At 35.1% G+C, this 12,086-nt stretch overlaps 1 protein-coding gene across 1 annotated transcript; it reads right to left on the bottom strand.

Moving 5' to 3' along the window:
• Window positions 1-7,933: 7,933 nt before the first annotated feature.
• LOC122002746 (transcription factor TCP14-like) lies at window positions 7,934-10,369 on the bottom strand. Its single transcript, XM_042558051.1, has 2 exons — window positions 8,624-10,369; window positions 7,934-8,273 (listed from the first exon to the last, which is right to left on the bottom strand). The coding sequence occupies exon 1, from the start codon at window positions 9,835-9,837 to the stop codon at window positions 8,707-8,709; it is 1,131 nt and encodes a 376-aa protein (XP_042413985.1). The 5' UTR covers window positions 9,838-10,369; the 3' UTR covers window positions 7,934-8,273; window positions 8,624-8,706.
• Window positions 10,370-12,086: the final 1,717 nt, after the last annotated feature.

The following is a 12,086-nucleotide window of genomic DNA, read 5'->3' as shown; positions in this document are numbered from 1 at the left end:
GGTATTCATTGACTTAAAAAAAGCTTATGATAGAGTCCCAAGAGAAATTATATGGAGAATTTTAGAAAAGAGAGATGTTAGCGTAACATATATTGAATTAATTAAGGATATGTATGAGGATGTAACGACCAGAGTAAAGACTTCAGGCGGAGTAACTGAAGCATTTCCAATAAAGATAGGGTTACATCAAGGATCATCCCTAAGTCCCTATATTTTTACACTAATTATGGATGAACTCACTGCACATATTCAAGACAGTACCGTGGTGCATGTTGTTTGCAGATGATATTATTTTGATAGATGAGACACGTGAAGGAGTAAATGCTAAGCTAGAATGTTGGAGGGAAACACTAGAAGGGAAAGGTTTTAAGTTTAGTAGATTAAAGACAGAATATATGGAATTTAAATTTAGCAATATTAGAAGTAATGAAACAAATGTTAAGATAGGAGAAGACGAGTTACCCGGAACCGAGAAATTTAAATATTTAGGATCATTTTTACAAAATGATGGAGGGATTGAGAGAGACGTCTTACATAGAATACAAGCAGGATGGGTGAAATGGAGGGGAGCGTCGGGTGTTTTATGTGACCGTAAAGTACCTCTTAAACTTAAAGGTAAGTTCTATAAAATCGCTGTTAGACCTGCTATGTTATATGGAGCTGAATGTTGGGCTATGACTCGAGCACATGAGCATAAGATGACAGTTGCAGAAATGAGGATGTTAAGGTGGATGTGTGGACATACGAAGATGGACAAAATAAGGAATGAGAGCATTAGAGAGAAAGTCGGAGTTGCATCTATTGAGGACAAACTCCGAGAGACACGGTTAAGATGGTATGGACATGTACTTAGACGACCAATAAATGCTCCAGTTAGGCAATGCGAAACTATGATAAACATGCATATCAAACGAGGAAGAGGAAGACCAAAAAAGACTTGGTTAGCAACAATAAAACAAGATAAAATTTATTTAAATATAGATGATGATATAATAGGAGATAGAGTTCAATGGCGTAAAAAGATTCATACAGCCGACCCCACCTAGTGGGAAAAGGCTTGGTTGTTGTTGTTGTATTAATGTTTGAATTGATTAAATTATTATTTATTTATGAATTTTTTAATATTTTTATTAATGAATTTATTTAAATTCGAATTTGGTGAATTAATTAATTTGTTTAATTTTGAATTTTCTAAATTAATTAAATCTATTTTTTTCTTAATTAATTTGTTTAATTTAGGATTTTAATTTTAACATTTTTACTTTTATTTTATGTTTTAAATTTAATTTGTATTTAAGTTTTATTTACGTTTTAATAAAACTTTAGATTTGATTTAATTTAATTTTTAATTTAGATTTAAATTAAGTTTTATTTACGATTTAATTAAACATTGGATCTGAGTTTAAGTTTTAATTTAATTTGAATTTATTTACATTTGAAATACTTTGAATTAATCATTAATTAAATATAGATTATATTAATTTTAATTAATTTAGATTTAAAGTTAAATTTTCCTTTATTTATATCAACCAGTCTATTTTTCTTAATTACCAAGGTAATCCTATATTTTTTTTAGATGAATTAATTTTTTTGAGATGAATTAAGTTAATTTTTTGAGGTTATCTTAATTTGTGTTAGGTTAAGTATAGTTTTGGGTCCTCTAAGCAAGCTTCGTTGAAAAAACTTTCAGGCTGTGATGAGTAAATTGGACATCATTCGAGTAACTACGTATTTTAGATAAAGTTTTTCAATTGGTCTCGCTATGGGGATTTAGTACTAAACTTTGATCTTCACAAGTTAAATTATGTTTTTAAGGTGCTAACTAATTTGAAGTCTATCCTAAATCATGCATTCCATATTCTATATTTAATTTTGAATCTTGATTTAATTCAACTAATCTAAATTAATTAATTACTTAATTAATTTTCAATTATTAATTAAATATATTAGATTTAATTTTAAAATTTTCATTTAATTTAATTTTTTATTAATTTTAATCTAATTTAATATATTTTTTATGTCTTAATTTAAATTAATTTTAATTCTATTAAAGTTTCATTTTAAATTTAACTTTGAGTGGATTTAAAAATATCTTATCAGAATTTTCTTAATTTGTAATATTTAAGTTATAGTTTTTAATTTTTAATTTTTAGATTTAAGTTATTATTTATTGAATTTGTCCTTTCTAATGTTTTAGAATTTGTTTTAAAATTTTCTAGATTTAATTTTGAATTATAATTTAATCTTATATTTTTAATATTTATGTTTGAATTTTTACCATTAACTTCCGAAATTATCTTATTATTAATTAAGTTTTTTATCTTATTATATTTTGATATTTATTTTAGAATTTTTTAATTTTTAATTTTTATGATTTAATTTTGATTTTATCCTAGTGTTTGAATTCATCTTTATATTTATGCTTTCTTTATCTTTTAAGTTTGAATTAATTAAATTGGCTAAATTTATCTTATTTAATTTATCATTTAAATATCTATTATTTAAGATATTATCTTTAGTATTCGAATCTTTAATAATTTTTAATTTCAAGTTTATTAAGTTATCTTTGTCTATATAATTATCTTTATTTACATAATTATGTTTATTTAAATTTAAAATTTTCTTTTAGGTAGAAAGTTCTAAATTAACTTTATCTAAATTAAATATTTTATCGAGAAATATATTAATTTTATCTAGATCTACATTGATTTGGTCATCTTTATCATTTGAATTATTAATTAATTTTGAATAGATGAAGAGCAGATCTTGACCAAGTGAGTCTCCCCAAGAAAAAATACCCTCCTCCTTCCAAAACAGAGAAGAACTCCCCTTATATAGGTAAGACACAGCCCTTGCCTGGGCCATGTCACGACCAAGGCATGTGCCGTCAATCCTTAGAGGGGCACGGTGGTGCCTTGGGGCATGGTCGACCTCTGACTTGGCTCTGGAAGGGGGCATGGTCGTGTGATTTCGCACGGCCATCCCTTGGATTATTGCTGCTAGTGGGAGGCACAACAGTACCTCAAGGGCACAATCACACCTTGCTTGCTCTTTGGTGAGAGGCACAACTATGCCTCTAGGGCACAACCAGCCTCTGTTTGGCTGTTGGTGTGGTAGATGGTCATGACAAGGGGCATGGCTAGGACTCTACACCTCTCCTAAGATCACTCTGAAGCACACTTTAGCTCCGTTTTCGTTCCAAAATGTATCTTGTTAATAAAAATAAATTGAGAGCGGATCTCCGAACAAAGAGAGTAATAATGTTAAAATAATAATAAAGTATGGTGCATATAAGAAAGGGTGTTTTCTTGACTTACCGAGTCATCAAAGTCGTGCGAAGTTGTTCCCTCTTAAATCGAGTTTGCTTTCCCAATTTATGTCATTTGAGAAGACTCCATCGTGCACTGCTAGAAAAAATTCAACACAATTCTCTAAATCAAAATTATAGTTTCATTCTGAATTAGAAGAGGATAAAACTCCTAATTCATCTCGTGCTATAACAGCTATATATATTTTGTGTTTTGGTTTATGTTCCTTTTCTTCCTTCGATGAAAGAGGAATCATCCCGTGGTTGTTAAGGCCTTCGTTTTGTTTTCAATTTTTAACTTCTCTTATTTTTATTTTTTTAAAATTTGGGACACTAGTCTTTTTATATGTCCTCCTTCTTTGTAGTCGAAGCATCAAACTTTCCTTGTTTGTTCCCCTTTTGTTATTCTTACTTCCTGGGATCTTTATATCCTTCATGTTGTTATTAAGATTTCTAAAAGCTTTTCCCACCTATCTTACCATCTTTTGTTAGTCATCGACCATGACTTTTTTGTTCATGAGGATGACTATGAAGTGATGACCATCCCAAAGGGGTGTGTCAATCTAACCGAAAAGGGTCCTTCTACACTAACAACTATATGTTGATGGTAAGTCTACAAAAAGAGTGTAGATTACCTGAAGAGGAGTGTCTTAACTACTCAAATGGGTAAATGTAGCTAAGGGGATATCTAGGCTATCTAATATGGTGTGTTTATCCTAAAGGGTGTCCACACTATTTAAATGGCATCAATCCTAAGAGGCACCTTGGCTAATCAAAGCGGCACATCAAGCCAAAGAGGTATATGCCAACAAAATTGATGAGATGTGATCCATGTCTCATTACCAAAGATCTCACCTTACCTTTGAGTCAAAGATAAGATGATGAGTTTGTTACTGTTAATCCTAAGAGTCAATCATAAGATGATTGCTATGAGACTATTATATCATATTTTAATAAAAAATAATATTTTATATGTATTATATTTACTTTAAATTTGTATAAATTTGAATAAATATAATAATGTCAAGTGGTTGATTTTGTTCTATAGCATATCAATTAGTTGAATTGATTATAAGAAACTATAATTAATATATAGAATGTTACTCTCAATTATTCCTAGTCAAATATCAATATACAAGGGGCAATATTAATACATTGAGACTAGCATGTAGGTTAACTGATGATTTAATTTCACAAGTCATGAATATAAGATATCAAATTAATACATGAGTATATATTAGAGAATATACACTTAAACAATCTTTCGACCTGAAGTCACTATAGTTTTCTACATATGAAGTTGTGTACTTTAGTATCGACAAACAACACCTGTAACAAAATTGATTATAATGTAAGAACCCCTAGTGGCATTTTGATGTATTGTCGGATAAGTTTAAGCTAGGTTCTTATGTATTTTAATATGTGTCTAAGTGTATAGGGACTTAGGAGAACACACATATATGTGATGGCTAAGGAACATCGAAGACAACTAGCCATGACAAAAGACGTAAGCAAGTGAGAAGAATGACACGAGAAAAGAGTCAACGGGCTCAGTGTATCCAATGTACAAAGAGCTATAGAAGAGTACTCTAATGGAGTGAGAATGACACACTCGAGCGAGCTGGAAGGGTTTGGTGCATCCGAGGGACGAAAAGCTAGAAAAAATATCGTGCAAGGCGGCAATCAAGATGAAGTTTGTCTGAGTGACCAGGCAGGCATACAAGCGACCAGGAGACAACAAATGGTCAAGTTCAAAAGTTGACCATTCCAAGCACCCGAAGTCCAGCACTCGAAACCTCTCTAGGTGCCCGGATGCTCTCACCACGTCAGCAGTAGTCATTGCCAAAACGAATCAATACGACATCCATGTCAGTAGAATCCAAGCACCCGGAGCACTTTTGGGCGCCCATATGGGGTTGAGTTATCTAGAGTCGTTTTTGAAGTGGATAAAATTTAAGGACACGTCAGCATCGTCCGGGTGACCGGAGACGATACGGTTGACTGAAGATACCACATCAGCACAATGGTCAGATCAAGATGAAGGCTATAAATATGACTGAAGCTCGAAGAACAAAACACAAAACTCACTCGTATTCAGTTTTGTTTAGTTCTATTTTATTGCTTTTGTTCTTAATTGTTATAAGAGGCTTCCTTCGGGTCATTTCCGAAGAAGGAGAAGATAGTAAAACTTTCATCATTCTTGACTAACAACGCGAGGGTTGTAACCAAGTAATTCTCATGTCCTCTTTCCTTTTATGATTGCCTTTTGTTTTTAATACATGTGTCCTTGCTAGTTAATCAGCAAGAGAAATAGATCATTTTTAATTACAGGTCGCTATTCACCCCTCCCCTCTAGTGATATGAACCGCTTCTGCAACACTAACATATAAGTTGTTTACTAGATATATAATGAGTTATGCGGAGGGATGTCAGTAATGTAAATAAAACTTGTCCCTTCCATTAATAGAAGTGATGTCTGTGGGTCATTTGATTAAGTAAAACTACTAAAATGTATGATCATGCTAAAATAAGTCAATATGAGATATTGAGTTTATTTAGTTAAGTAAGTCTACTTAGATATTAACAAATGCATAGATTGATGAGAGGATGATATCATCTATGCCTTATAAAATTGATCTAGATATCATTGACAAAAGAACTAAATTGTGCAATAAAATAGTCATGGATATGTTAGGTCAAATCTATGACATTTTCATCACTTGGGTAGTTATGATGCTTGCTAGATGTCATTTATTGCTTGTGTTTTTAAAATATGATTTTAGAGTCAGTGTCAATATCATGAGAATCTATTAGGTCATATATAAAGAGCACATCAATTTTGAAATTTTATTTTAGTATGACTAAAATAAATGAGCATAAATTTTAAGTCTAAAATTTATTTCGAATCTTAAACTTGTTACATTAATGGGTTAATTTAATTGGATCTTACTAGATTACCAGGTCAATCTAATTATATTGGATCTTTGCATTAGATTAATGGTTAATATAATATTCATTTGAGTTTTTCAAATAAGCTCAAATCAAATAAAGCTCACGGTTTTATATCACGTTTGTATTTTTATTTATATTTTGGATATGCATGAAAAATAAAATAAAAGAAAAATATTTTATACGTGAAACTTGGAGATTGAGTTTATTTTCATTTGGAACACGATCTTATCTGATAAGATCGTGTCAATTCTAAAAGTTAGGGTTCGATCTCAACTTTAAATAGTATCTAGTACTACAACGTGGGCTAGGTGATTTCCAATTATGCTCTTGAGACGAGTGACAACTATGTTGGTATAGATACCATAGAGACATAAACACATTGATCGTGCTCAAACATCACTCTCCAAATCTGTAAAAAGATTTTATACGTCAAGAGATAATATTATTTACATCAATGGTATAATTAGAATCCCCATGGATTCATTTTCCGCTGTGAATTTTTCTTGTTTAATTTTTGCACGGAACCCTACAGAGATCCCCGTCTATAAGAAGAAAAACGACATTGATAATTCAAACAATTTTCAACAATAAGTTCTTGATTGGTCGGGTGCAATATCTTGAACTAGCAGGAGAAAAATCCTGTTGCTGTGAGTCCCACTAAAATTTGTTAAAATTAGTGCTTTGATACTATATGGTGGCTGCTTTGATACTATATATATAAAGTAGCAGATGGAGAAAGGGAGAGAATAAAAAACAAGTAATAGAGATGAGGTGAGAAAATTGAAGGATACTTTGCTTTAATTTTGTTAATTAGAATATGCATATTTAAAAGGAGGGAGCTAGCTAGGATCACAACAGTCTATATGCTATTCAATTTTAAACGATCTTAAAGATAAATATAACAACAAATCTGATGTATATGATAAACTTGAATATAATACAGATTGTTTGATATCAGCCGAGGATTTAATTTAATTGATATCAATGAGTGATTTCTTATCCTTACTGTCCTTAAATTAGTGTGGTCGAACTCTTAACTTGGAGTGGGAACTTCTGCCTCTAGTATCCTACACGTTTTGTTTATCAACGACAAATATACAAACAATAGCATGTTTAAGAATAAGAAACATAGTATAATGCAATAAATTGGTTATTGATAAAATACAAATGCAGACAGCAGTCACGCGTCAGATGAATGAAAGGCTTGAACAGACCTTTTCCCAATGGAAGAGAGAGAAGAGCGTGAGGAATATAATTTTTCAAGCACGCGTTAAAGGACATTAACTTCATCCTAAAGTGCCTACAAATGAGTCAGATATCATTAGCATAAAGAGATCATAAAACGAAAGGACCTTCAAAGAAATTTTTTTTCTATCATCCAAAATAACTTTTTAATTAATTAAACTTTCGTCTCTCAACTCTTCGGTTCCATGATAATCTCTACTTTTGGAAAAGATGAAACACTTGGCAATGGTGATTGAGTGTGACTTGTCATGGCCTTAAGTTTTGCTCACAATAAGTAGATAAGCTTTGGTTGGATATGGTTAGGGTTTCTGATGTCAAGTTTCAGCATCAATTCAAAATATGACAGCTCTAACGTGAAGCAGAACAACCGACAGGAATTGCTTGTCATTTGGCCTTTTGCCACTGAGCCCACACTGAGACAACTAGAGCTTGGTCATTAAGGCAGATCAGCAGAAGTTATGGACAAGTGCTGTAAATTTATTGGCTTTTGTGACTTTATATATATACCAAATATATATTTGAATATGTATGATATGAAACTAAATTAAAATATACATCCTGCAATCATTGAAGGAATCAGTCTCTGAGTTGGATGCTGAAGTTGACATGCTGTAACTCATGAGTTTTCTGATCTCACCACCATCCTCCAATGAACAGCAACCTCATCTCCTTCTCCATGCAGTCTTGAGTCATTCTACACTGTTGAACTCAGCCATCGCACTCTTCCTTTAAATCTCTCATTCATTAACTCGCTCAATTTCGGAAGGCACTAGCATAAAATAAAGAAGCATGCAATTGATCATATAGGAATATTATTTGATCTATAAATCTGAAAATTAATGCTGAAATTAAAGTAGAAATCTAGCTAGCAAGCGAAGCCATATCAAAATTAACTTGATTCACTTTTGCACACAAATTAAGAAAATGATCGATCGCCTGCATTGCGTCCGATCCTGGGCGATCAATCAATCAAAAAAACAAACAAAAAATCATCAGGAAACGACTGCAATAATCCTGTGAATCCAGATGATATTAAAGCTCGGGAATTAATGAAAAACGTTGCGTGCATATAATGATGGATCATGAATTAATGAAGACAGATATCGATATCATGTCTACCGGGGCGGGGGATGATCAGTGTTGAAACATAGGGAGGATGATATTATCTGGACTGCTATTTTTTGTCATCGATCGATCATTAATCAGGAATCGCTGGTGCTCATCGTGTCGTTGCGATCGATTTTGTGGTGGTGGTGGCGGTGGTGGTGGCCAGACACGGATGATGTTGACGCCGTCTCGGAGCCGGATGACCGTGTGCGGTAGATGTCGGGGGCAGAAGGAGTGGAGAAGCTCCTGTGGGGTTCACCGGCGGTGGAGAGACCTAGTTGTTGACTTGGGAGGAGGGCCATGGGAGTGGGTGGGAAGTTCATGAAGTGGAGGCCGGTGGATCCTCTAAACATGGAGCTGCTGCTGCCGCCAACCATTTGAGGGAATGTCCAAATGGACTGCTGGCTACCGCCGCCGCCGCCGCCAACTGTATGATCTTGTTGTTGTTGGGAGTTAGGGTTGGTGACCATCCAGACGGTTCCACTTGGCATTTGGCCGCCATGGCTTGATATCTGGCCGTAGCCTGCCATCTGTGATTGCCGCTGCTGCTGCTGCTGCTGATGGATCTCGGACTCCCACCGCCGCTTTCTCAGGTTTCCGATATCGGCCTCTACCGACGACGCGTCGAGGCCGATGCTACATGAATTGAAGTTGAGCAGCACGGAGGAGGACGTGGAGGGCCCTTCTAAGGGGAAAGAGGAGCCGCCGCTGCCGGCGCGGTCCCAGGTGTAGTGGCCGGGGAGGGATCCCGCCGCGGACACGGAGTTAAAGTAGTTGGCGGCGAGGAGGTGGGACGGGGCGGAGACGGTGGCGCCGGAGCTGCGGAGGGAGATGTTGAGCGAGGTGAAGTTGGCGGGGATGGTGCCTGTCCCAGTGGCCGCGATGACGGCGGGCTCAGCTTGCTGGAGCAGCCACTCAATCGTCTCGCCGTCGGTCTTGTGCCCGAGCTCGCGGGTGAGCTGGAAGACGCGGGCCGCGCAGAGGGCGGGCATGCGGATGCGTCGCCCGCGTCCCTCCACCTTGGTGTGCCGGTCCTTGTTGGAGTTCCGCTTGGGGGGCGGCTTCCGATCCGCCACCGCCGTCAGGTCAGCCGCGGCGGAGGTGGAGGCGATAACCATGGAAGGATAAGCTGAGCTGGAGCTGCAGGAATCTAATTCCTCCTTCTTCTCCAGCAGTTGCAGAGGGAAGCTGGGCCGCCTCGACGATCCACCGGTTTCTCCTTCCATGATTCTATCACTGAACTCGAGATCACTGAATCAAAAATCAGATCGCACTGAAAGTAAGCAAAGAACGGCCTGCATCAATCAGTTTTCTGCACGACGCAAGGCTTTTAATTTAGATAGAACTAAAGAAGAGGCAAGTAGCTAGCTAGCTAGGTAGCTAGGGTTGGGGATTGTCGAAGGGCAATGAGGTTGACATGTATTTCAGAAGATGGGGGTTACTATTTTATGGGGTTTGGTAGGGCATGGCCAACTGAAAGCTCAAAGCTCAAAGCGATGGATTTGTGGCCACGGGAGTCGGGAAGGAACGATCGACCGATGAAGGTGCATGCTCCTTGCGGATGTTGTAGGGCACCACAAATTCTCTCCCAGAGTTGGGAAGATTTTCACAAACACCGGACTTGCTCAAATTGGTAGGTCACTCGATCTTTGATGACTAGAAAGGAATATGGGGAGAGAAGAAGATGGGAGACCAGAAAGAGAGAGAGAGAGAGAGAGAGAGAGAGAGAGAGGATAAGGGAGATGAATAGTATGGGCGATTAATAAAATGAGGAAATATAATTCTATATGTGTATAGATGACAAAGGAAAGGTGTGATGACTGATAAGGACGGGTGGCAGTCCAAAGCGTGTCATGTCCAATGCCATCGCCATCTACGCAAACTCCGTTTTGGGCTGTTGCCGTATTTTAATATATCCAAACTGTTTGAACGCCAGGAGTCTGCAGTTATAGATTTATTTTAGTCGAGTACCGTGGATTCGATTCATGTCCGACGTGATATTATATTCTGCATTACAGTTAATCCTATTGGTAGATTTTTATGTGATTCATTTTGCATATCAAAATTTTAGAATTGCAAACCTACATGGCATATTCTTATTATGTGATGTTTTTTTTACCATCAATCAATTCGTTATTCATTCATCACTAATGATAGACTAATATAAATAGTTAAGTATATCAATCAATTTTTAAATTTACTATATTAGATTTGTAATCATTAGTCGACGGTTTATAACTCATCAATCAATCAATTGTTAAATTTTGTGTACTCTAACAAGACTATTACATAACATGCATTGCGGTTTCAAAAATTTACAACTCTCTATTTAGGTTATGAAATCCATGTATGATAGCATGGTTACACTTCGAATAATATAAGGAGTGCAATAATTTAAAATTTTATTTGAAGTATCCAAGACTATTACTCAATTTTAGTTAAAATTGACCAAAAGTAATTAATGGTCTTAGACATCTCAAAAATATTTTAAATCAGGATCATTATACTTTTAGAAATTTCCTAAGTATAACTATACTCTCATACCTAAATTTCACCATCTAAATTGAAATAGGTAGATTTTTTAATATTCACAGTTTTAAAATAATTTGACGCAAACCCATCGAAGGTTTACAGTTAAATACTAACTCATCATCACCATAAGGTTCATAGGACTTCCTAATTTAGAGTATGTCAAGATTTTGAAATTTTAAACACTATAAAGTCATCAATGAGTTTGGTCAAAACTATTCGCTGATGGCCTTACTAACCTCAAAATCACTTCGAATTAAGATCATTGCACTCTTAGATGCCTCTTAAGTATAAGAGTGTCCTCACACCTAGAGTCCACTTTAAAAATTGAGAGATGTGAGTTTTTGAAATCTTTACAACCTTAATACAATTTGCACAAGCTAATTCAAGGGTTTAGACTTGTCATACTTACTTGCTAACATGATTAGAGAGTTTCTAAGACTTCCCTAGTTTAGATTTCATCGAGATTTAGAAATTCTAGATATTATCGGTCAAAAGTGAGTTTTAGCCAAAATTCGTTGATAGTCTTAGGAACCTCAAAATACTTCAAATTCGAATCATTACACTCCTAAGATCCTCACGAATATAACCATGCCCTCAGACCTAGATTTTTAAAATTTTCACTACTTTAAAATAATTTGACATAAACTCATTGAAAACTCTAGAGTTGTAATACTTATGAATACTATAGGGTTCGAATGTAACTATGAACCTAGATTTTTAAATCTTCACAACTTTAAAATAATTTGACATAAACTCATTGAAGACTTTAGAGTTGTAATACTTACTTATCAATACTATAGGATTCTTAAGACTCTCCTAATTTAGACTATATCAAGATTTTGAAATTTTAAACATTATAGAGTCATCAACGAGTTTTGATCAAAACACTCCTTGATGGACTTAGAAACCTCATAATCACTTGAAAGTGAAGACCATTACACTC

Source organism: Zingiber officinale, chromosome 7A, assembly GCF_018446385.1.
Source record: "Zingiber officinale cultivar Zhangliang chromosome 7A, Zo_v1.1, whole genome shotgun sequence".
Taxonomy (NCBI): Eukaryota; Viridiplantae; Streptophyta; class Magnoliopsida; order Zingiberales; family Zingiberaceae; genus Zingiber; species Zingiber officinale.
Note: the sequence above shows the minus strand (reverse complement) of the source record. Positions and strands in the feature narration are given on the sequence as shown.